Source organism: Tenrec ecaudatus, chromosome 2 (genome assembly GCF_050624435.1).
Source record: "Tenrec ecaudatus isolate mTenEca1 chromosome 2, mTenEca1.hap1, whole genome shotgun sequence".
Classification (NCBI taxonomy): Eukaryota; Metazoa; Chordata; class Mammalia; order Afrosoricida; family Tenrecidae; genus Tenrec; species Tenrec ecaudatus.
The window spans coordinates 148008661-148034616 of NC_134531.1; the positions used below are offsets into that span (position 1 = coordinate 148008661).

The 25956-nt window shown below is 50.7% G+C and overlaps 3 protein-coding genes across 24 annotated transcripts in view; 1 reads left to right on the forward strand and 2 right to left on the reverse strand.

Annotated features, from left to right (window-relative positions):
- Positions 1-5520, forward strand: part of LOC142439393 (protocadherin gamma-A10) — a 211041-nt gene extending 205521 nt beyond the window's left edge. For all 22 annotated transcript variants that reach the window (XM_075541727.1, XM_075541725.1, XM_075541719.1 and 19 more), the window contains exon 4: positions 3503-5520. In XM_075541727.1, coding sequence (XP_075397842.1) covers positions 3503-3729 — 227 coding nt within the window. In that variant the 3' untranslated portion in view covers positions 3730-5520. The remainder of the gene's footprint in view (positions 1-3502) is intronic.
- Positions 5521-7529: 2009 nt separating this feature from the next.
- On the reverse strand, positions 7530-18659 carry LOC142439398 (protein diaphanous homolog 1-like). Its single transcript, XM_075541736.1, has 4 exons — positions 18477-18659; positions 18226-18361; positions 16298-16384; positions 7530-9432 (listed from the first exon to the last, which is right to left on the reverse strand). Exons 1-4 carry the CDS (start codon positions 18597-18599, stop codon positions 9275-9277), a joined length of 504 nt encoding a protein of 167 aa, XP_075397851.1. The 5' UTR covers positions 18600-18659; the 3' UTR covers positions 7530-9274.
- Positions 18660-19105: 446 nt separating this feature from the next.
- Positions 19106-25836, reverse strand: LOC142439397 (protein diaphanous homolog 1-like). Its single transcript, XM_075541735.1, has 6 exons — positions 25742-25836; positions 21133-21227; positions 20707-20808; positions 20256-20495; positions 20040-20169; positions 19106-19302 (listed from the first exon to the last, which is right to left on the reverse strand). Exons 2-6 carry the CDS (start codon positions 21202-21204, stop codon positions 19121-19123), a joined length of 726 nt encoding a protein of 241 aa, XP_075397850.1. The 5' UTR covers positions 21205-21227; positions 25742-25836; the 3' UTR covers positions 19106-19120.
- Between the last annotated feature and the right edge of the window lie 120 nt (positions 25837-25956).

The window sequence follows — 25956 nt, forward strand, 5'->3', positions numbered from 1 at the left end:
GGGCACTTCTCAGAGACCTGGGGCCAGTCCTTCCCTTTACACCTCCCTCCCGCCCCTCTTTCCTCCCTCTTCTTCCCATCCTTTCCCGCCTCCCTCCTGGCTCTCATCCCCTCCAGTGTGCGCTCCCGCAGCTCGCTCGGGCGCCTCGCTCGGGAATCCCGACTCCTAGACGAAGGAGCTGGGCCCCTGGCTCCCCCTCCCCCCGCTCCCGGGGGCTGGAAGAGGCTGAGGGATGGATGGAAGGCGGGGGCCGCCAGGACCGCCCTCCCTCCTGGAGCTAATTAGGGAAAACGGAGAAATGTCAGCCGACTGGAAGGGCTGGGGAGGGGGCCCGCCCGGGGAAGGGGGAGGGGGCCCGCCCGGGGAAGGGGGAGGGGACCGGCCCGGGGAAGGGGGAGGGGACCGTCCCGGGGAAGGGGGAGGGGACCCGCCCGGGGAAGGGGGAGGGGGCCCGCCCGGGGAAGGGGGAGGGGGCCCGCCCGGGGAAGGGGGAGGGGACCCGCCCGGGGAAGGGGGAGGGGACCGGCCCGGGGAAGGGGGAGGGGGCCCGCCTGGGGAAGGGGGAGGAACCCGGCAGCCGCCCTCTCCCACGTAAACCACTGGCCCTCCGACCCCGGGGTCGGGGCTGCAGACCGCCGCGTAGAAACCCGGGGCGGGGAGACCAGGCCGCTCCCCTCCCCCCTTTCTGGTACCCCGCCCCCTGCCTGCCGCTCTTAAACCAGAGCTGCCCGTGTTTCCCAATCCCTGGTTAGTGTCCCGCCGTTACTCAGCCTCTCCGGCCTTAGTCACCCTCTCTGCGGGCTCCCAGGGCGGGGGCGGGGGCGGGGGGGCTCTGCTGCCCGCCGGGCTGGAGGGGGCGGGGCTTGCCTGCGGCCTTAACCCTCTCACCTCCAGCCCTGGGAAAGGCGGCTAGGCTGAGCTTGAACCTAACCAGCCGGAGAATGGGGTTTCCCTTCTGATGGCCAGCGGGTCGCTGTGAGTAGGAGGGCTCCACTGCCCCCAACGACCAGCAGTGAATTCCCTGAGCCCGGCTGGAGGCACAACTGCCCCCCTGCCACACCCCTCAGGGAGTGTGTAGGGGAGATGGTGGTAACAGTCATAGTGATAGCAACAGCTAATGTTTATGGGCGCTTTGGGGTACCCGGGCCCCCGCCCCTTTCATCCCCACAAGGACCAGGAGGCTGTGGACCCCCAGTGCTGCTCCATCTTCTCCTCTGTGCAGCTCCCCCAGGTGCTTGCTGAAAGGCGGGTTCTGAGAGGCTGCGTTTCTAACCAGCTTCCAGTGGGTGCTGAGCTGAGCCCCGCATTTGTTCATCTCTGGACCCCGTTTCAATGAGAACTTGGGCCGGAGGCGCTCTCTGGTCACCTGGCTCGCACATTCCGAGCCTTGTCCTACCTTACGGTGTTTGGGGCCTAGAATCATCACCCTCAGGCTCCTGTGTCTCTCCCTGCCTCCTTCTGTACCCTGCGAGCCCCAGAAGGCCCGAGCTGCTGCTGCTGGTACTGCGTCTTCGGTGGGTTAGATGCACTCAGCACTCCGTCCTGCTTTAATACACTGCCCTGGGCAAGTCTTCACCTCATCCCAGCCTTGGCTTCCTCCTCTGTAATGAGGTGGTGATGTCACAAACCTGGTTGGGTTGTTGCTTGAGGTTAAAGGTGGTCCCACAGGTAACAACAACAACAAAAATCTAAGGGAGGCAGTCACTTGCTGTTAGAAAACGAATGTTTGAAAGAGTACCCACCCTTAGTTCATAATTCCTGGAGGCCGCCTCTGTGCTAGGCTCCTGCTGGAGCAGGGTGGGAGGGGTGTGTAAGCCAGTCTCTAGTCTGGGCGTGGAAGACAGGGAGGCTCTGGAGACGTGCCTTGAGAAGGGCTGGGGGAAGGATTTGACCTCCAGCACCTTAGCCCTGAGCAGGGAAAAGGTAGCTAGTATGTTTTGAGTGCTTGCCACAAACTAGGCTTCATTCTAGGTATTTAACATGATTGGCTTCATTTAACCCTCATCCCAACCAGAAGTAGATAGTAGCATGCCTATTTTATATAACAGAAGACTGAGAGGGCCTGGGAAGGCTAGGTAGGCTTTCCCAGCACGGCAGAGTTAATAAATAAAAGTACTAAGAATCAAACCTAGGCCCAACAAGCCCATGTGGAAGACAAGCTCACATGGAAGAAGCACACCAACTGGTCCGATCGTGAGCTGTCATTGGGTAGCGGGCATCAGAAGATTCGTAACAAATAAACAAAAACAAGTTGTTAAGAACGAGGGGGGTTGGAGACCCAAAGCCCATCTGTATTCAATGGAACATTCCCCCACAGAGGGGTCACAGGGAAGGGATCAGGGTGCAGTAGAGCACCAATGGATCCCTCAATATACCTCTGGTTCCTTGAGGTTTCCTTACTACCCCCCCCCCACCCTCATGGCCTCAGTGCTGCTTCCCACTCTGGACTGGACCGGAGCATGCACATAGGTATAGGCTACAGATAAAGCTCATGTCGCACAGAACCCAGGAACAGGAAAGGGAATAGCGATACCGAAAGGGCAGGGGAAGAAGGGGAGAGAAGTGGAGGAAGGAGAGACCGATGGCAATGAATGGCACATAACCACACACCCAACTCCTGGGGGAAGAACAGAAACCAAAGGGGAAGGGAGACAGCAGTTGGTGTGAGATGTAAAAAGAACAATTTATAATCAAGGGCTACGAAGGTTGCGGGTGGGGGGAGGGAGGGAAGAAAAGAGGAGCTGATCCCAAGGGTTCAATAGAAAGTAAATGTCTAGAAAAGAATGATGGCAACATATGTACACACATGCCTGATACAATTGATGTATGGATTGTAGCAAGAGTGGTAAGAGCCCCCAATGAAAAGATCTTTTAATAAAAAATAAAACAAATAAACAAAAGCAAAACAAAAAAGAGCTGGAAATACAGGGTATCCAGGGCAGATAACCCCCTCAGGACCAATAATCAGAGTAGTGATACCAGAAGGGAAAGGGGGGGCTGATCATAATGCTCTATATATAACCCTCTCCCAGGGGGACAAACCACAGAAAAGTGGATGAAGGGAGCCATCGGTCAGTGTAAGACATGAAAAAATAATAATCGTTTATAAGTTATAAAGGGTTCAGAAGGGAGGGAGGGTGGGAGAGGGAGGGGGGATATGAGCTGATACCAAGGGCTCAAGTAGAAAGAAAAAGTTGAAAATGAGGGCAACAAATGTACAAATGTGCTTGACACAATGGATGGATATATGGATTGTGATAAGAGTTGTATGAACCCCCAATAAAATGATTAAAAAATAAAATCAAACCTAGGCCATCAGCTCCAGAGGTCCTTGACCCGGAAGTGCTCTCATCACCCTGTGGATAGAGACCTCTGTGGTGACTCCTGCATCCCCAGTGCTCATGGAGAGCGTAGGCCCCCCTTGGCACTCAGGAACGACATGTCCTGCCATTGCTAACAGTGTGCACCTACCTTTAGCCCTGATCTTCCTCTGTCTCTGCAGAAGCTGCTGATGGGAGTTCCACCCTGGGAGGGGGTGCCGGCACCATGGGCTTGAGCGCCCGATACGGACCCCAGTTCACTCTCCAGCACGTGCCCGACTACCGCCAGAACGTCTACATCCCAGGCAGCAATGCCACCCTGACCAACGGAGCTGGCAAGCGGGATGGCAAGACCCCAGCAGGTGGCAACGGCAACAAGAAGAAGTCCGGCAAGAAGGAGAAGAAATGAGGTGGAGGCTAGACCTGGAGCCACAGGCAGCCTCTCTCCCCAGCCAGTCCAGCCTCTCCCTACCCGTACCCAAGTCTCAGAATTTCAGGGGTACCCCCATGATGCTGGTAGGGGCCAAGGCTATGCTCCCTTTGGGAAACAGAAATAAGTGCCCAGTCAACATCCCCCTCTCTGCCCCCAGGGGGTTAAATATGCAAAGGGAGTTCTGCTGAGAACCCCCATCCAATCAATTGATGTGCCCCATGGGGATGGTGGGGTTTATTGTAGAAACCAATAATCATTGATCACACCCCTCTAGTTCCACCTAAACTTCTCCATCTTCCAAATTCAATCAGGCCATCTATCCCCTACTTCCCTCCTCCCTAGCCCACTCCACCGACTTCTTCAACAATCCCTGTCTCTTGAGTAAGATGGATGGGGTGTTGAGGTACCAGGTGACCTGGAAAAGGCTCATGATACTGGAGAGGTGGGAGGACATCATGACCTCTTGGCTTCTCCTTCGACTCTCACCTTTCTCCCTAAGCATGCTTTGGGTCCAGTCTCTTCACCAACTTGCAGAGCCTGAGCTAAAGCTCAAGTTTGGGGGAACATGGTCACCGTCCCCATGGTACTGTGCTGGATTTAGGGAGGGCATTGCGCTACTAAGCCTCTTCCCAACACCCTGGGGACCAGTCTTTGGTTAGGTTTTTCATTGTTTGGTGTTCCCACTGCATGCTGTGACTTGCCCACCCCCACCCCGATCCAAACAAGAGGATCCATTGCATGTTCCAAGACAGTGTGGGGTGATGTGAAAAAGAAGGACAGGGTATGTATGTGGATGGGGTGGGACTGGGGGGAGGAATGGACAGAGCTTGACCCATCAGTTAAAAGGGTCCTACGAGAGACTCTGTACCCCCAGGATACTGACCAGGCCCCATAAGCCAAGCACCATGCTGGACCCACACTCCCACAAACGGCTCATCCCAGGCAGCAAAAGTTGGGCTGAGCTACAGGACCAATGGACTTCAACTGTCAGCCCACCAGGGAAGCCCTAAGCAAGTGTGGGACCAGGTCTCCTGGAGAGACCAGAGGGGCCTCTGTGGGTGCTGGGTACTCCAGAGGTGCCACTGGTGGAAGGGTCCAGTGGTGCCCCAGTAGGGAGTGGGGGTCGGGCCATTTTTGGTCCCCGGATTGGGGAAGCAAAGAGCAAGCGCAGGGACCAAGTGGGCAGAAAGCCTCAGGACTTCACACTGTCCCTGTGCTCCCCAAGGCCCTTCACCTGACCAGGTGCCATTTCTTCTCTGTGAAGGCCACAGTCCACCCTGCCCTCCCCCCAGTGGCCAGAGCCTGGTTAAAGTCCCCCAGTGCCTCCTTGTGCATAGACCTTCCTCTGCCCACCCCCCTTTTCTGCTCCCAGGTCCCGTCCATCCAGCGGGGCTGAGCGAGAACCCCACCCTAGCCCATAGAGTCGTGAGTGTAGCGCCCCCTTCCTTTTCAGGCTGGTGTAGAATTGCCAATAGTGTAGTAGTGTGCTTATTACGTGATGGCGAGTGGGCAGAAGGCGGCGGGCTCTGCGCAACCGCCTGTCCTTGACCCTGCCTGCGGCTCGCTCGTGCTGTTTTGTGCTGTGTCCACGCGCTGCTGCGGCGACCCTCCCCTGTACTGACTCCTTCTATAAACGCTTCTCTTCCATAGCCACGTAGCTTCCCACCCCACCCCCTTCCCCTTCCCGTGTCTCACGCAAGTTTTATACTCTAATATTTATATGGCTTTTTTCCTTTGAAAACAATAATAAAATGGTTTCTTCTGAAAGGCTGAGCATTTGTGTGAGCCATGGAGGCGTCTGGTGTGCGTGGAAGAAGTGAGGAGCTGAGAGATGAGCTGCGATGGCGGGGCGGGCAGTGGCGATTGTGTTGGCAACTTGGTTTTGTGCCCTTGCTGGTCTCGAGCTGTTGCTGAATTGTGTGCTGCTGTGGGCGCCTGTGCCTGAGTGTGGGACACGCCCAGTGCTTACTGACCATTGTGTGGAAGGGCTCCGGCTGCGTGTGGAGGTGGGGGTTTCGAGTGCGGCGTGTCACTGTGTAATTGAGTGTGCAGTGACATACTTGCGGGTGGTTCTACGGGGCCAGTATCCAGGCAGAAAAGGAGATGCTGGCGCGGGCGGGGGCGAGCTGGCACCGGCAAACAGCATTGGTGCAGGAGGAAGGACGTGCCCCTGGTTCCTGCCCCTCCCCCTCCCCGCCCCCCACCAAAATGACTTCCCTGGAGCCCCCAGCGGGCTTCTGGCTCCAGAAGAGGGAAAACGCTTTCTTCCCCCGCCCCTGCGTAATTTGGGGAACACGGAGGGATTCGCTGTGGCGGGGGCCTCAGTTGACCGCACCCCGTTCTTGCCCTGGTCCGGGAGCAGAGGGCAGGCTGGGAATCAGATTGCCCAGCCGCAGCGCCCCTCCCCCACCTCTCCAGGTGCGTTTCCACCCTCCCCACCTGCCGCCTGGAGGCACCGTGGGCTTCCGAGGTTACTGACGCTGGGGAGCACTGCGCCAACCGAGGGGGCGGGGGAAGATGGGGGCTGAAAAGGCGTGGGTCGTCAGGGGGGGTGGATGGGGGTGGGGGGAGGGGCGCCCAATCACTGGTCGGAGGCGGCTGTTTCTGGGCTTTCCCAGTGCGGAGGCTCAGGGCTTGGCCACCCGTTCTCCCCCCCACCCAGCTGTTGTCATGGAAACCAAGCCTTCCAACTCGACATTTGGGGGCGGGTTTCTGGCAAAGGGAGGAAGGGCGGCGCGGAAGGTTCCCGAGATCGACGCAGGGTTTTGTTGGAGTCTGGCAGCGGAGGGGCGGGGTGCCGGGTTCTATTCCCGGCACGCTGCAGACAGGCAGAACACGTGAGCAGCTGTTGTTGGCCCCTTAATTAATATGTGCGCCCCTAAGACTGAGTCAGAAACGCCTGGCCTGGAGGTGGGGGCAGGGTAGGGGGCCAGCCCACTCCCACAGCTCCGGCCACACTAGGGAGGCAGCTGCCCAGGTTCCAGGCAGGACTGTTTAAATTGCTTTTATATTTAGCCCCAGTGCCTTCCCAATTGGGTTTGTGGTCTTCTCGGGGCCCCTCCCTGTCTATCTTGGGCCTGCTTCATGCAGGTCACAGCGTGCTCAGGCACGTATGGCTCTGTGCAGCCAGTCAGCTGGAGTATGACCTCGGGGCGGGGGCTTTGACCTCTGCTGGGCAGGCGCGGTTTCCGGTGACCCAGCATAAGCCTGTCTAGCCTGGAATGTGGTCACTAAACAAGTGGTGGGGATGGAAGAATGGGAGGCAGATGCTACCCTGGGCCAAAGGGGCCAGAACTGCCCGGAAACTGTGACAGCCAGTGGGGAACTGAGGGCAAGAGAAGCCCCCCACGCCAGCCCCCCCAAGCCAGCAAGGGTGCTGACGGGGTTCTGCCTGGCCATTATGGAGGCCAACTGCCCTGCCTAAGGCGAGATCCAGGAGTCCTGTTGTAGTGGGTTACAGGGTCAGCAGTTCGACTCTAGCAGCCCACTCAGCGGGAGAAGATGAAGTCTCTGTTCTGGTAAGGATTTAGCCACGGCAGCCCACAGGCACAGTTCTATCTCGAATCACAGGCTACTGCAACCGAATCCACTTGATGGGATGGGTGGTGGGGAGGTGAGCTCACCTCTGTAACTGTGCCCAGTGAATGCCACAGGATGGATGATACCATGAAGGTTTTAGCAATGATTTCCAGGTGCATGTAGTGTGTGAGAAAGAATAGAGGAACCTGAGTTAGACTGAAAACAGCTTAGAGATTTACCAAAGCGGCCGTAAGGCGGTAGTTTCAATGCTTTATTAACAGTTGGAAACAAACCCAACAAATTGGAGGTGAGGACCATTCTAGAAGCCCAGGAGGCACGGGAAATAGGCTTGCATTTTGTCCCTTTTTCTTCCTTTTTTTTATTATTAAATGCTTCTTAGCAAAAGTTGATTAAAAAAGAAAGGGTCAAAGTCCCAGCTGTCGGCAAGATGGGAGGAGGAGGAGGCGATAGCGCCTGTACCACAGTATTGCATGGAGCTGCTGTAGCCCCTTCATACACAGGTTCCTGCGGGCTGAACTGGCCTAGCAATCACTTCTTCCTGGCCCCGGGGTCTCCCGGCAGCCCCCTTAAGTTTTCTAAGCTTCCCTCTAACAATTAAAATTCTGGGCCAGGCCCTAATAGTGCCATTCTCTCCGACCTAGGGGGTGGGCAGCTCAGAGAGCACACAGAGGGGCCAGGTGTCACCCTGAGCCAAAAAAAGCTGAGCTTCCTGTGGCAGAGGCCCCTGAACAGTGTGGCCTGCTCACTGGTACAATGTGTGGACGCACTCTCTCTGCCCACCTCCCCAGAATTTCCAGTTAGCATTAGCACATTTGGCTCGATAAATATATTAAATTTATAAAAGCTCTGTGGTCTTAGAGCTTGCACTAGGTCTCGGCCTGCCCAGCTCAACCCGAGAAGAGGCTCCCCTGCCCCAGCACTGATGCTGTGAGAGCACCCTGTGTGGCCGTAAGGGTCAGAAAGGCTGGAGAGCTAAGGTGCAGTGGACCAGAAGAGGCCTGTGTGAGAAACTCAGGAACTCAGAAACCTACCATCAAACCCTCTTACATTGTGGAACAGAGATGAGGGGGAGAGAGATATTTTTCTTTAAAAAAAAATTCTCATATAAAAATAGATCCATTTGCAAAACAATTTCTCAGCCAGGAGGCTCCACCTCCCATTTCCTTGGAGACATACAGGGTGAGATGTTGAGATGGTCACAATACAGCCCATACTCCAGACGAGGCACACCAAAGTGCTGGGGAGGGGTGAGGAGGGGTCTTGGCTCAGTTGCCCAGTGCAGAGGGTCCAGAGAGGCCTGGGCATGAAGCAGAAGCATAACAGCAGGCTGCAAGCTGGGACTGCACGGTGTCTGAGCACTGCCTCATGGACCCCAGGCTCTGGCCTTGGCCGAAACTGGGGCCTTACCCAGGAATGTGGGTATGGGTGGGATTTATCCACTCCTTCCTCGGATGCAGCTCCCAATGCCCCATCACTAGTAATAAATAAAAGCCAGGAGAGAGAGAAAAGAGCAGAGGTGACAGCAACAAAAGGAGGGATAGAGCCCAAAGGCTCATAAGCCCATGCTGTTTCTTAGGGTCAGAGAAACCACAAAGGAAAAGCACAAATCCAGCAAGATTGACCTAGGGAAAGTCCACTGGGAAGTCCCGGGTTGAGGAAGCGGGCGGGCCTTGTCTGAGGGAGGCCTCAGAGTAACAGAGACAGGGTTAAGGCAGCAGACATGGACCCTGCTTTGGTAAGACAACAGCTAGAGCTGGATGGGTTGGGCTCTAGCCTCTCCCCCAGTGCCCTTTCCTCCTGGCCTCTGGGCAGCTGCAGCTGTAGGTGAAGTACAGAGAACAGCAGGCCAAAAAGAAAGACAGGATCAGGGTGGTTAGAGGGACCACCCCAGAGCAATGTCCCCATGGCCCATTAGGCACATGCTGCATGGCACGGCAGCCTGGGCCTCTGCTGAGGAGCTGCTGTGGCCGCAGGATCCAGCTTAGCTTGCGCGGCCAACCAACTCCTTGGTCTCCTCCAGGATTGGGGAGACCCCCTCACTGCTTTTGGCCACCTTTGCAGGAACAGCAGTCATGGCGTCCTCCTTGGTCAGTTCCGAGGCCAGTAGAGAAGTGACTGCACACCCGGCTTTCCTGTTGGCTGCAAGAGAAGACACAAGAGATCTCATTGAGGGAAGGCCTCCCTTCTAATCCCTTCTGGCTCTCTACAGCAGACTGTTAGTCAGAGCCATGCAAACATGCCTGTCCAGTGCAAAGAGGCTCTGCTTTGGAGGGAGAGATTAAGCCTTGGCCTTGCTTTCTTGTGTGAGAATAAGAGAAACATCTGAATATAGCTAGACAGGCAGGGCTGGGGTAAGTGTTAGCTACATGACTGAGAGAGATGAAGTACTCAAAGCCCGTTTCCTTATCACAGGGTTTCGGGAATTAAATACACTTAAAGCTTAGAACATAGAATTATCTTCGCTTGCTTGGCAGCTTCTCAAAGTTCCTACACCAACCACTTCCAGTCAGTCCCAGGGAAGGTTGTCTGTAGCAGGGAAAGGCCTTCAGCGGCCTGCTGGGGACCCCTGCAAGGAGGAGCCATGCAGCACTCTGACATCACATGCACATCACACTCCACCCCTCCCCCACCCCACAGATGCCCATATGCCTACGCCTAGCTGTGACACAGATGCCCTACAGGAAATGGCATGCATGGGAGAGAATGAAAAGTATGCCCGGGAAGAGAGGCCCCCAGGAGGAGGCCTCTACATAGAAGCCCAGCCGCAAAGCTTAGGGCACTGCGAAGCTTTCCTTTTCACCCCCAAGGGAACCAGTGCGCCCGTGAGCGCTCGCTGTAACTTGGGAGCCGGCCTTAAGTCCTTCTTGCTGATTTATTTACAGAATCCAGACTTATGGCCCCAGTATTCTCACAAGAAGATGGCTCCTTGGGACTCTGCCCACCTCATGCCTAGAAGCAGGGCAGAGGGACCATCATGTACACGAAAAAAAGTGTCTGAGATTAAAAAAAAAAAAAAGCCAGAACCAAAGACCACACACGGTGACGATTCCATTTGCATGACATGCCCAGGACATGCAAATCCATAGAGATAGAGACTAGATTCCCAGTGTCAGGGGGCTGGTAAAAAGGTCCTGGAATTAGCTAGTGAAGGTAGTTACAAGAAAGACTTTGTGAACAGACTAAACAACACTTAATGGTACACTTCAAAAGGGTGAATTGTGGTCATGTGAATTATTGTGCATCTGAAAAACAAACAAGGAGCTGCCCGGGACAGGAGAGCTGGCGGCAGAGACCCAGCGGCCGCAGACTCCTGGTGCCCTAGGTGTGCAAAGGAGCACGGCTCCAAGTTGCGACCTTCAGGAAGCAGAAGACCAGCCTGCCTTTGAGGGCTGCTGGTGGGTCTAAGCCAGGGGGTTGAACTAGTTAAGTCGGCCAACGAAGGGGACCCAGAGGGTGCCGAGCACTGTGGGAGCCTGCTGCAGAGCCTGGGTTACCAGGGAAGTGCAGAAGGCCAGTCACAGCAGTACTGGACACTGCCAGGTCTGATCCAAGGACAGCTGTTTCTCACTTTGCGGGCAAGAGATTTGGTTGCTATGCAACCTGTATACTGCCCTGCAAGGAAGATGAACGTTTCTAGCAGGGCTGTGACCATGATTTCTACGTCAATACCATTTCTCTCTACAGCTCATCTGAATTTAAAAATCTCAGGCTTGTTCTGGGGTCACTTCCTTGCCCACGTCTGAACTGGGCCGAACTACTCCATAGCCCTGGTTCAGAGTGCCAACCCTTCCGCTAACAGAGTGTGTAATAACTTGTGCATCCTAAGTTGCCCTCAAAGAAATCTAAAACAAACAAACAAACTCAATCCTGTTGCCACTGAGTCAACTGTGACTCATAGTGGCCCCACAGGACTGAGTAGAATTGCCTTACAGGGTTTCCAAGGCGGTAAAATCTTATGGATGCAGACTTCTTCCTGAGAGCAGCTTGGAGAGCTGCCAGCCTCACACCTAACCATTTCGCCAGCACCCAGCTGGGGCCGGTGTGAGACATGAAGATGGAGGAAGAGGTCCAAAGAAGCCAATGAGCAAAGGGCTCAGAGTGCCTTTGGCTTCCTTGGACCAGCCAAAAGCATTAGGTAGAGCACAGCCAAATGGCACCCAAGAGCCAGGGTCTTCTTTCATGGGCTGCCAGTTCCCTGTCGGCGGGCCCCAGAGCCAGTGTGTTTTCACCCAGGCAGAGGCTACACACAGGCAGGCAGGGAGCACAAAGCATGTTCACAGGTTACCAATTTTTGGGTATCTTCCTCCTCCTCCTCCTCCTCCCAGGGGCACAAGGGATTGTCTAACAAGAGGAAAAGGAATGGTGAAGACCCTGAGGGACAGCTGTAGAAACTCACCTGCTTATGACGCTGAGGGCATGACCTACCTGCGTGCTGGGAATTTCAGAGAGACCACGCCATCGATTAGTCACAGAGCACAGAGTGGCAGAGTGACACCTGGAGAGCCAGCACTCACCGAGGCTGCCTTGCTTTTCTCAGCTCACACAGCTTCCCACCTGGGACGGTACAGGCTGACCACTCAGGGTCCTCCTTTAACTGGCCGCCACCAGGTTTTACTCAATCGTCTCAGGCCGAGAGGCAAAGAAAATGGAGCCCGTTTGGGCTGAGGTCTGCAGGTACGCGGGCAAGTCCACACAAAGACCTCCAGCAGCCTTCACCCCGCTCTGCACACTGCTGACGGCAGGGCTTGCCTCTCTCTAGTCCCTCCCCGAGGACCCTGTTCTCCCTGAGGTATACCACATCCAAACGGCAGTTTTAGCGTTTATGCTCAAGGGATTCAAAGCCTTTTGCACGCTCTTGGGGTTCAGAGAACCAAATGAAGTCTGAAGGGGTGAGAGCCGGGTGGCAGGCTGCCTGGGGTTCCTGGCTTTCCTGATGAACTTCTTGTACCAGTTCTTGCTACCCACCTGAGACTGAGCAGGTACACTGTTGTGACAGGGAAAAGGCATACTAGGGATGGATGTGATGTGGCCTAAGGCAGGAGACATAGTTCTTGTTGGAACTGACAACAGAATCAGCAATATCTAGGAATCCCCGCTACTATTCTGTCTCCCTGCCACAATTATGTTCAGAAGCTTGAATAATAAATTAAAAATGACCTTTCTCCTCTTTTTCCTAACGTGGATACTTGTTAAAATGATAAGAATGGAGTAATAGCACCAGATAAGTATTTTGACTATATGGGATCATGGAAGATTATTACCATCTATACTCGTGTATAAGATGAAATTTCCAGCACATTTTAAACGTAGCTTTTGTGGTAAAATTAGGTGCCTCCGCTGATATTCAGGTCAGCTTATACTCGAGTATATACGGTACTCATAAAACTGTGGAGGAAAGGAAACACTCATGAGACAGTGCTCAGGGCTCACTGAGGGAAGATTCTCGGAAGTTAGGAGTGGCCTAGGATAAAAAGAGCAACAAAAATCAACCACAGAGTAGCAGTAGAGATGAACTAGAAAAAGGTCAATGATTTGGAAAAGGACTTTCCTAAAACACCAATAGGAATTACTACTAAAGAGGAAGTGCTCTTGTTAACAAGCTTCCTTAGGGAAGAGGAAACTAGGACAGATGGGGCAGTCATTACCATCCTAAAAACTCTTTATTGTCGGAAACTATCCTAATTAGAATTGTCCTATTTTTAGGAAAGGGGGCACAGAAACAAGTGGAGCACTGGGAACACCCTGACCAACCTTGTCTATGTAAGTGGCCATCAGAAAGACACCTGAGGCAAATATATCCTGCCTGAAAGTCTCCTCTCTGGAAGTTATTAACAAAAATATCTGGCCCACTCAGAAGGCCCCGACATTGCCGCCTCCTGTCTAGTTGTGTAAGTTTAGTGAGAACAGCCCTGGACTTGGTTTACAAAGTAGACGACACTTCTGCTCCGTCATTAACCACAGGTGCAGACCTAGATCAGTCAGTGATGCTATCAGGGTATCAGCTCCTTTTATCTGTGACGTTGCTAGGAGACCTTGTGGCACGGTGACTAAGTACTTGGCTGCCAGCCAAAGGTTGGTGTTTGAACCCACCAGCCACTCCACAAGGCGAAGATGTACCAGTCTGCTTCCTTAGAGACTACAGCCAAGGGAGTCCTGTAAGTCCGTTGTACTCTATCCGACAGGGTCACTATGAGACAGGGTTGACTTAATGGCAACAGGAGGAAGAGGCTAATGCTGACCGCTAGAGGATTTTCAAGTCTCCCAACTCAAAGTGGGATGAGTGCTATGGAGTTTATAGGGACACTCGGAAGTGGGAGGGAGAAGGAAAGGCAGAGAGAGATGCATTTCTCTCTTCCCTTGACTTTTACCCCAGGGAACAGATGGCCTTTATACAAGAGGCCACCAATCAGACATGGAGATAAAGTTGAGTCATTAAAACCACAAGCTGACTCAATCATCAGCCTGAAATAGTAGCTGTAATACAATCATATGAATTCTTCTCCCTGACACTCAACCCATTGTTCTCGCACACCCTGCAGATCATAGCAGTTTACGTGTTGCTTTTAATGAACCAGCCCGGAGAGTAACCCTCCTCTTCCAGCTCCTCAGTGGGGCTCTGTGTACTGGTCATTCCCTCAAGACTGCAGAGACTAGAAGGCTTTTTAAAAACAATATTCCTTTAAATTCTGAGGAAAAGGCTGGCGTCTTTGAATGAGGAGGTCTGTGAGGCAGATATGCTGTGAGTGCTCAATGCAGTCGCCACAGGGACAGTCAGAGACAGCCGGGCAAGTGGTGGAACAGCCAAGTCCAGCAGCCATTGGGGGAACCTACAGCCACCAGAGCCTTTCATCTTTTGGGAATGGGGCATTCTGTGCCCAGCTAATTTTGTTTGTTTTGCATCTTATTCATATTACCACCATACCCCCAAGAGGAATCCAAAAGCCCAAACCCATTAAAGCTGGAAGACCCTTGAGACCATTCTAGCCCAACACTCATCTTGTCCCGGAGGAGTGTGAAGGACAGGATCAGAGCTAACTGGTGGATGTGGGTCTTTTCAGCCCTACCTAATCCTATGCTCTTTGCACCTCCCTCTGATGCTTAATGGTGTCTCATCCCTTTACAAACGGTGAATGTTACCCCACCCCACCCCGCCCCACCCAAAACAAGTTTATCATAGTAACTCGAAATGTTACCCTGATGAAGTCTCCAGATAAGTTCATGTGTGTTTAGTGAACCCACAGTGCAGAAAGACAGTTACAGGCTGAGGTTAATTTAAAATACACATTTTCACAAATGTGCTTGACCCAATGGATTGTGATAAGAGTTGTAAGAGCCCCCAATAAAATGATCTAAATAAATAAACTGATAGATAGATGAATAAATAGGGGTGTGTGTGTGCCCCAAAACCATTTTCACCCTTTCACCTAATTATCTCCTAACAGAAGTCTCCTGCTCCCTCTTGTATTGGGAGACAGCCATCTGACTAATTTGGGGCCTCCACTAGGAGTCTGACTTCCACCCAAATCTGTTTCGAAGCCTTGGCTTTCCACTTCGGGAGGGACTGGAGAATGCCCCCTGGAGAGGGAAGCCATTGATGACTGGCTGTCTGTGTGCAGGAAGCATCTGGGATTCTTGTACACTTCCCCAGGAAGAAGCGTAAAAGGGAATTCCCCAACAAAGAGTCTGATCGACTGACAATGAGCTGAATGGGTTGTGGAAAGCAGTGAGATGCACCAGTACTTTCAGTTGGCTGGAAAGGCTTAATTTAAGGCCACACTGCCTTATATGGTTGGTAGGAAGCAATGACTCTGAAGACTAAACACAAAAGACCTGCTTCTAGGCCTCCTCTCTCCGGAAAATACTGCTCGGTAAGACCACTCTCTCCTTCCCAGAGAGCCGCCAGCCCGCCAGCCCTAGCTCCTCTCCCTCCAGAGAGTTCATGCTGAAGGAATGTCAGAAAATGGCGCAGACTTGTGATCAGAGAGTCTTCTGTTTGTTGAAGGGTCTGAAGTCATGCAGAAAGACCCTCAGCAGGAATTTCCCTCTAGTTGCCCTCGGAGTATGGAAAACGACGCATTGCAGATGAAACACAGGGCCTGTAAGTTCTGGGCCAGGATCTTGAGTTCATGATCTTAAGGGCCTCTTTCCAGTCCGACACTTACACACTGTGTGCTTACAGTGACCTCCCGGTAAAGATCTCATCCTGCAGCAGCCGGAGACTAGGGAGCACCGCTCTAGATAGATCATGGAACCCTGCGATTCCCACATTTTAACCGACGAGAGAAGTCTCATTTCTGGTCCCGAGTGGTCTTCAGCAGACACAACAATGCAGATGGAACCCATCTGAGGGTAGCTTTGACGGTCCTTTCTTTGAGACCAACCACTTGGCCACTGGACTTTTTCCTTAGAGAGAATTTATCCACTGATCCTGCTCTAGATTAATACCTGGATAATTTGTCCTCTTATCCTCATAATTCTTAAAACTCTAGTTCACTGTAATCCATTTAAATCTTCTGAAGATCAGGAGAGGTTGGGGGATGGGAGGGACTGGGACAGTGGAGGCCAACAGGTGGGTCTCAGACAGTGCACTCCTTTGAACTGCTCCTCTACATCCTGACATCTGGCACCAGGGTGCCTCACCTTCTGTATAGGATTTGATAGGTTCTATTACTAGTTCTCTTTATACACCTTTTCTGTTTATGACCTTCAAGACTGACTTCTATTTGCTTTGTACTTCCCTACATCAAACGCACCCACACCTATGTCCTGCAGCCAGGCTCCCCTCATCTGGGCTTCTGGACCAAGAGTGGGGAACCGCAAAATATTCAAATGCCACTGACTTGTAATCAGGCCCTCCAGCTCTGGGTTCTAGTCAGTGGAGTAGATAGAGCCTTTCTAACATGGGGAGAGGAAGGCTAGGTGCACTTTGTGGTGGGAGTTGTGGTGGTGGAAGCATCATTACCTGCTTCCAGCCCAAGACTAGCAGGCCCAGGTGATTACTTACCTTGACGGGGTCCTCTCTTCCGGCGGAATGCCGCCCCTGACTGCAGAGCTTCTAGAAGGCTGTCCATCACTCCTGTCTCATCGCCCTCTGTCATGAACAAAGATGGAGAGGTGCTCTTCAGCCTGAGCAGCCTGGCAAATATCAAGCTCCCCCCCCCCCCCGCCCCTTATACTAGTGGCGTCCCCTCACCCGTAGGGACTGGCAGCTAACACCAGCTAAAGAGGGCTCAACCTGAAATCTCAGCGGCCCACGTGGACTTGGGCTTATTTGGAAAAGTGATTGAAACAATGGAAGCCTCCTGTCTGTGCCTATCCTGAGATATTTCCCGCAGGGCCCAGTGACTCCCTCTCATACAGAACTGCCCAACTCCAAGACGAGGACAGGTACAGGGAATGGGACTTTGAAAGCCATAAGGAACTATTGCTCTTTCAGTCCAATATGCATAAGAAGCCTCTAATGGAGAGCCTTGCTGTCATTTGAGAGCAAGCCTGAGGACTGATGAGAGGCTGCTGGCAGTGAGAGCATTTTGCCAAGCGCTGCTTCCAGTGGCTGTATTTTCCTGAATTCAGATCTACGAGTATGAGGAGCATCCTGGTTGGAACACAAAGAGTTAATATAGAATCCCTGCTCCAACCAGGCTCGGTTTCCATGGCAACAGCTCAGGGTGGTGAAACCTAAAACTGAGAAAATCCTCAGAAGCCAGTTGGCTGCCAGCTTTCAGCCCAGGGCTCATTGCTCATGGCGCCACCTGCTGTCTGCACACCACCACTGCAACTGACCTACATTCCAATTCCAGCTTCTTTTACCTGCCCTGGGGGACCAGGGCCAGGGCAAGGTCCACCACGCCACCTGTTGACCGGGTGCTGCCCTCATCCCACTGGCTTTCACCTGTCCATACTGGATTCCTAGATAGAACCTGGGGGCCTTCCCTGGAGGCCTGGGGCATAAGGGAAGGTGAAGAATATTAGCAGCACAGCATGGTGAGAACAAAGCTTGCTTGCCGTTGGGATCAGGGCAGGTAATTGCTTCCTAAGAAGGCACACAGAAAAGAAAGCAGGCTGCTTCCCTCAGGCTCCAGTTCCAGGTCCACAGGAGCACAGCAGAACTGGAAGCTGAGGCATTAGAGCACCCCCCACCTTTTGTGCTCGGCAGAGTGCGCAAATGCCAACCCAAAGCCCGGTGACCTCTCAGGCTCAGGGAAGGGTGGCATCAGCTCAGAGCCCTGGGCAATGCATGCTGTATTTCTGCTGCCCACAGAGGGGGGCAGGGGGCAGAGAATCAGCAGCAGGAAAGAAGCAGACAGGAAACAGAGGGCCAGTAATTGAGGCCATATGTTTCAACAAAGACATGCTTCTGGTAGTGAAACAGATTCTGCTGGAGAAAGAACAGGGTGGCCAGCTCCCTTCCCCTCCCCTCCCAAAGCTCAACTCATTTACAAGCTGACTGGTGTGGGCAGTTGTGCTAAGGTACTGGAGACACAGTACTTTGTGAAGTAAGCTGAAAGGGAGGGAGGGCGAGACTCCATTAAAACATGGGAGAAGGCCAGGGAAACCTCTGGGGGAAAGGAACGAAAGATTTAGCAGAGGACACGAGACGGGCCAGAGCAACCTTTGGACAGGCAGAAGGAAAGAGCACGTGTCACAGCAGTACTGAAATTACTGCAGAGATGAGACATCATACCAGAACCAGCAAGAGAGAGAGAGAGAGAGAGAGAGAGAAGGATTTTAGCACGGAAAATGTGAGGACACATACCAGACTCTGAGTTAAAGTCCAGCACCAAGACACCGGAAGTAGAAGGCAGCTGCCAAAAAGGATTTTGCCAGGAGTTGAACCCGAACACGAGCTAGTCTCGGTGGCCTCTAAATTCCGGAAAGCGAAGCATTCCAAGAGTTCCTGTCCTAACCCATCTGCCTTGCTTCACCTCTCACCTGCGTTCATGTCAATGAGGTGCTCTCTCTTTTGCTGCTTTTCCAGCCGTTCCTTCTCGGCCTTCTCCTTGGCCAGTTTGGCTCGCCGCATCTTTTCCTCTGTCTCCCTCCGCTTCTGGTTCTCCTTGACTGCTTGCTGTGGGGTGGATGGGGGATCAGGTGAGAAAACGTGGGCATGCACACATCCACACACTCACCCAAGCAAGCCCAGTGGAGAATGAGAAAGATTCTCAAAAGGTACCCTTGCTCACCAAAAACATATTCCTAAAGTTGTGCAGGTCCATGAAGAATTCTTCCACAGACACCTTCTTAGGGTCAAAGAGGAAGTACTCGCTCAGTTCCTTATAGAGGGTCTCCATGTTCGAATGCATCATGCGCAGTTTGTTATACTGCTCCTGGGCATCCTTCACGAAGCTGTGCGGCCAAGGAGTGAAGGACCAAGACCAAGGAAAGGCTCAAACAGATGCATGCTGGTATGCACAAGGATGTCCCCCAGTGCGGCGTGTGCCAGTCAAATAGAAGACATCTGAATATCCAAAACAGAGAAACGGCACACCCTAAACCATGAGGCATCTGTGGGAAAGGAGGTAGCAACTGAGCAAGAGGCTGTTCTGCAGATGCTGCTCTGGCGAGGTCGCTAACAATATGTGCAAAAGCAATACAGTATAAGTCAATGAGGTGTACACCAGGAGAGGGGTGTGTGCGTCTGTGTGTACACAGGAGGGATGTGGCACGGGACAGGGGATCAAGGGAGACTCTCATCTCATCTGCATGGTTGGTCTACTTTTGCTCCAACAATGCAAGTGTGCCCACAACTGTGTATTTGATGGAAACACATTTTAAGAGGGAAAAAACGATAAGAGCATTAGCCCTCTCCGGCTTATCCTTCCTCCCCTCAACAAGTTTTCTTTCCCCTCGTAGGGTGCACTGCCCTCATTGCAAGAAAGGATATAGTCATTTTTTCAACAAACTTGTCTTTCTCATCGGTGGCAGCTGGGAAATTCTGAACATCACGTTCCACATCAGAAATCTGTTTCTTCATCTGATCGAGATTCTTTTGCAAGTTCTCAGCAGAAACTACAGAAAACACAAAAGTAGACAGCAAGAATTTACCCATCCCAGCCCGAAGACCCTTTAGGTCACAGCGGTGTCTATACACACACACTGGTACTTTTTATTTTAGCTTTCTTATGGGCTCTTCTAGCCATTTTCTACATTTAAATTTATATCTTTCCAGTGAGACTACTCGTTACTCCGTGGCTGAAGCCCCCGTCTTTACAAGGCACACAGTATCGAGAACAGAAGAAGGCTTCATTTACTCTAATGACAATCTATGAAGTCTTCTGGGGTCATGAGTCCCATGTGTTTTAGAGAACGGGACTTTGAAGGAAAGAGAAATACATAGAAATACAAGAGAGTTAAAAAAAAACTTCATGGAAAACTTCCATTAGTTTTTAATTCCATTTTCCACAAACTTTTTGAAAGGCAGGGTCAAAACTTGCTTCCGCTCGTTTGTGCGTTTGTTCCTAAGCCAATCAGTGCTTTCTGCAGGAGAGAAGCAGTGAGTGTTGACCTCGACCGGAAACACCTGCCATCCTCCCAGGCGGTTTTTGCTGAAATCAGTGCTTCCCATTTGGACCTATGACGACTTCTCTTCTGCCTTATCCTCCTATGGCTTAGACACCTTGTCTAAACCCTCTCCTAAAAAGACCACCAACTGAAAATGATCTACAGCCTGGACTGTATCTTGACTCCTTCCCCATGTGGAGGCTTTCAAGGCCCAGAACCATCTCCCTTCACCCGTCCTGCCCTACCGCGGCTGGCCTTCTCCACGTGCGCAAGTTCATCTGGAAACTTGAGCACATCAGGGTAGTCGTTCTCACACAACTCAGCCAAGAAGTGCAGCAACGTCATCTTCTGATCTGCAGACTTGGTGTCTCGAAGCTGGCCGTGAAGAGAGGAAACGGTCAGTCCTCCTTAGCCAACAGTGGTTTGCCACTCTGTTGTCCTGCTTGAAGCTGCTAGCTCACCTTACAGAGAAAGCTGATGTTGAACCCAAAGGCACCGGCATTCCTGGAGCCGGCATTCATATAGTTGCCAACAAGCAAGGTAATCTCCAGGAGGCTGGAGAAGCTCTCGCTTTTACGTAACTCCTCACACGCAGCAGTCACAGAAACAATCTCTGGCTTGATGTTCTCCACTTGCTCGCTGAACTGCAGCTTGAAGAGGATGGCATTCAGGCGCGGACGCAGCCGGGGCACAGTGCCCATCTGGCAGAGAAGACAAGTCATTCCATGACAGATGCTGACATGGAAGGAAGTGAGAACACACACAGGCTGGAGCCTCCCGGGGAGGAGGAGTGTCCCAGAGCAGGGGAGAGAGAACGATAGGTTCCAGTTAGACCGGAGGTGAGGGGCAAGCACCCAGCCTGCTCTGCATGGCAGGGCTGGAGAAGAGGCCAGGGCCGCAGAACTCACTCACCACCACGCCAAACTGCTCCGACTCAGCCAGGTCATCGTAGTCGCCCTTCAGTTCGGAAAGCATCTTTAGCTGTTCGGGCTCTGGCATCTGCTTAATGAGGTTCTGCAAGAGAGGAGGTGGCTTCACTCAGTTCGAGGGGGAGGAGCCGACAATTTGAGCATTCACCTGACTCTTACTTACCCTCCCATTAAGTTATTGCCTGTGTATGGACCATTAAGAAGAAAATATGTGTTGGGAGGGGTAGAGACAGCTAGTGAGATAGCATGACTTTTGAAAATATACCAGAAAATAGCAAACCATAGGCCATGATGGCAGCTTCTCTAAACCTATCCTCCTCCAAGTCAACAGTGCTAGAGGGCCCTCCGTAGTTAAGCAGAGGGGAAGAGGGTAATCTATAGATATGCAGAAGACAAGCTTGCTCCTTACCTGGATCATAGACTCCGTTAGAACAGCCTCATTCACCTCGAGGATGACAGTCTTAATCTCTTGATAGGGCATTCGGAAGGACCCCAGAAAGATTGCTGCCGGAACACGAGATACAAAGACACAGTCTTCTTAGACTCGTCCCTTCCATTCTACAAACCATGCTGGATGACCTTCCGAAGAGGGGTTGCTTAAAGTCATTCAGAAAAATTCGGGTAGTTCCCTTCTGCCTATATAATTAAAACCCAAGTGCTTTCTTAATTCCTATGTGTAAGGGTCCCATCCCTGCGCTTTCTCCCTCTTTACTCCATTTATGTCCCACCTCAGCAATACAGTCCATGGACCACACTCCAAAAACATCCTAATTCTGTGCCTTTGCGCACACAGGAAGTCTTTGATCCTCTGTGGCTACATACATCAAAGACTTTCAGCCCACTCCGTTTTCATTCCCCACTCCCACAACCCCATCCAGAAAGCCACTGCCTTGAATGGCTCTGAGTCTTAAATGGCCTTTTCCATTCCTTAAAAACACTTTTTATCTTTCATTTCACTCTTCAAGCTCACAAGAGTCTCTCAGTTTGCAGACTATTCTCTGGATGCGTCAGTTCTATTCTGCCTTCTCTGTGACTCCCAATTCCCTTGTTTTCTTCTCTTTCCAGTATCTGGTGAATCCAGCATCTCCTTTCTCTACCTGTACACCTGGGTGGACGAGCACTGCTACTGAGAACTCTGCATTTGGAGTCTCTGATTTGGAACTAGTGGTAGCAGTGAGACCTGGGACTTCAGCACTGCCTAGTACTCTTTCACGTATCGCTAGGCCACCCTCCATGTGCGCTCAGAAGTTCCTTCAAAAGATCTCCATTCTCACAACTCCACCATTTCCTCGTATATTCAGAGAAGACCAGGCTCCTTGTCAGTGAGAAAAAAAATGAAGCCATTGGTGAAAATGTGCCAGCTTTCCCTTATGCCAACTGGAACTTATCCGTGTTGGGGTGCTTCAGTAGAAACGAAGCTTAGAAAGGCTTAAGCAAGGACTGTTTTAGAATCGCCTTGAAGAAAACTGTCAAGATTCTAAATCAGGCATCCTCAAACTACGGCCCGCGGGCCACAGGCAGCCCACCGAGGACATTTATTCGGCCCGCTGGGTGTTTCTGCCCAGTTTTGTTTTTTACTTCAAAATAAGATATGTGCAGTGTGCATAGGAATTTGTTCAGTTTTTTTTTCATACTATAGTCCGGCCCTCCAATGGGTCTGAGGGACAGTGAACTGGCCCCTGTTTAAAAAGTTTGAGGACCCCTGCTAAATGTATCTAAAACTCTGCCCATGTACTCATCCTTTCTGCTTGTTTCAACAGAAGAGGCGCCCTTCATTATTAAACTGGTCTTCCATTATTCACAATCAAGTTTCTTCTTCTTAACAAGAAAAGTCCTTCCTGACCCCCTGCTCTTCTCTCCTTCACTTGGTAGCATTTATATATATATATTAATATATATTAATTAGTCTATTTTTGTGTGTGCTTCCATAGCCCTAATTTCTTCTTTAACCCTTGAAAATGTGGCTTCTTTTATTACAGCACCAATGAGTTTTCCAACAAACCACTACTCAAACCAAGTGTCACTGAGTCAACTTCAACTCATGTTAGTCAGAATTAGGACCAGAGTGTTTCAATGACCAAGACTGGAGGAGCAGATCACTAAACAGGCCTTTCTTCTGAGGGTGGAATTGAACCTCTAACCTTTCAGTTAGCAGTGAGCACATTATCCACTGTACCATCAACAAATAATGAGTAAAATATACTATCTTAAACACAATAAGCAATCTACATACATTAAGCTTATTCATATAATCCCTGCAAGCTGATATTATTAGCTCAACTAAAGCTTACAGAAGTTAAGCTACTCATCTATGGTCATATTGCTTAGTATGGAGTCCTAAAACTTAAATATGGAACTGATTCCACAGCCTTCCAAAGTGAATACACACCCCCACATTTATTACACATTTTAGTGTTAAAGAATGGGTAGCAAGTTACAAATAATAGTAATAAAATACACAATGCCCTATTGTAAGTTCCAGTCAGTTGAGTCTCACAGAATGTTTTCACTGATTTTTGGTGAGCGCATATCCAGCTAGGGTCGCAAGTGACAAATGTGTATGGTGCTGGCATTTGTGCTGTTGTTCATTTTTCCTACAATGTTGAGCAAGACAAAAACATATGCCAGGATACCACTTGTTCATCAATGACATGATGTCTTTACTGAATCAGATAATAGTTCTGAATATGGGAAGATATTGCCTCCGTTTTACATTACTCATAATATAACAAGTACAGACATTCCATGCTCCATCCTTTTCTTAAATCGAAACTTTCAGAGCCTGTGTTTTTACTTTCAGGTTATACTAAAATTATTCTTGCGTAGGCAGTTGACCTGTCAAGTGCCCAATCCAAAGGATACTTGTCCTGTCCTGGTTTTACTTAATCCTTGTCCTCATTTGACACTGTCGACCACTCCCTCTTCCTAGGACTAGGCGGTACTGTTTTCACTGGCTGCTGTTTTCCAATACCCTTTGAGCCTGTCATTCAAATGGCATCTTCTCAATCTGTTATCTCCAGCCCAGACATCCCTCCTGACTGCTACACCCACATGCCTAAAACCCATCCCATGGAGTCGTCCTATAGGCACCTAAGTTCTACCCTAAAATCAAAACAGGACAGAGAGACTTGGTCCATTTGGATTTTCCTAGTCTAGTAAATAGTACCACCCACTTTCCATAAACCAAAACCAAACCAAACCATGCCAATGAGTATTCCAACTCACAGTTACCTCGTCAGACAGAACAGACCTGCGCCCTAGGGTTGAGAGCACACAACCTTACATTTCTCCTCTGAGGGGGCTGGTGGGTTTGAACTGCTGAATTTGCAGTTGGCAGCCCAACATGTATGCCACCGCACCACTAGGATGCTGACATTTAGGTCCGCAGTGATCTAAATCCAAGAAACACCTTCTTCTTCCTCTCAGACAACTGCTATATTGAATTAATTCATTTTTCTTAATAGCTTTTGTCTTCCTTTTCACCCTTACTATGCTAGTTTCAGGCCCTGACCACTTGTTACTTATTTTAATTAGACTAACACAATGACGTCTCTAGTTACAGTACCTGTCTGCCCTAGCACACCAGCCTCAAAGTCACAAATAACCATTTGGAAATGACAAAGGGTTGTGATAGTCACTTCCCTGATTAAAATCCAGACTTCTCAAACTAAGTCTATGAAAATTATTTCATGATTCCGTTCTTAGACACAAGCATGCTTCATTTTCCTGCACTTCACAGGCACTTGTACAAAAGGAACGTTGTGGCAGCCCTTCTTTGAACAAGTCTGTCTGCACCAAGTTTTCAACAGCTTGTACTTACTTTGTTATCACTGTGCCTCACATTTTGCTAACTCTCAGAATATTTCAAAATTTCTCTTAATGTTACTGTATATTCAGACTACAGTATAGTATAAATAAAACTTTTAGAAGCACTGGGAAACCAAAACAATGGTGTGACTTGCTTTATTGTGCTAGTCACGTCACTGCAGTGGTCTGGGACAGAAGCCTGCAGCATCTCTGAGCTGTGCCTGCTCTTCTTCCAGGCTTCTTTTCCACCACTCTTCCACGCGCACGGGGCCTTCAGTTAGCTGTACCTGAAAGTCCTCTAGGATTTTGCCCTGCGGTACCATCTGGCCCTCTGATCCAGAGCCTTCCTTTCCTAGCACCACCGCTCTGACACAGCGCTTGTCCTCTGGGCTGTCATTCTTGGCTGCCTGTCTCCTCAGACACGGGGTCCCTGACCACAGAGACTGTACTCTTACTCAGCGTTGTGTCTCAAACACAATGCACCACATACAGATGGTGGAATCACTAAGCCCCCTCTCTCCTAGACCATTCTACTCTAAACTAGTTTCTTTACTTGAATTCTGTTTTTCATAACTACATCACTTAATTGGATATAATAATAATTAAACTTGCGTATTATTTTTGAAATAATAGCATAATATAGGTAGCTCAACAGTTGGCGTGAACAACAGTAACAAATAACTTATTTATGGTTATTGTCAAATAAGCACACGCAGACTCGGGCACTGCTGCTATGACGTGGAAATACTGATCCTGCCGCACAAAGCATACGGTTTACAGAGCTGATCCTGAACTACAAACTTGTTTTAGCTTTAGTAACGTCAAGTCAGTGCCTGCAGTTAAGTAAGTATTTATCAGAAACTACGAAAAAGTTGACAGTGGTTGGACCATTTATAGTAGATATTCTGTGGATACAATGGAAATAATAAGGGCCCTGAAATAAGAAAATCTAGGAGTCAAATGCCAGTTGTCTCTTACAAACTACACAACTAAGGAACTCACCGAAAGTCTTAGCCTGTTTGCCTGCCAGGAACCGCTACTAAGTTTGCAGTCCAACAAACAAGAAATCAGAAGTTCACTCCACAATGCCTGGCATACAGCAGCAACTCAGCAAATCCGAGTCCCATATTGAGGGGCCCTGGAGCCTCCAGAATGAAGCTCTTAGAGAAATGCTTCGCAAGGCAAACTGCTGGGGTGACAGAGTTACTCACAGAGGTTCTGGGCTGTCTTTGAATCCAACACCTTCAACTCCTTTACTTTTTTCTTTTGCACAGATTTCTTTTCTTCTCCACCTTCTTGATCCTTCTTGGCTAGCATGAAAAAAGATAAGAAAAACATGGTTAAGGACAACCATTTCTGGGCCTTACTACGTTATTGTCTCAGCCGGGAGCATCATAGTGGGTCCCTTTCTCCCATCAACAATAGA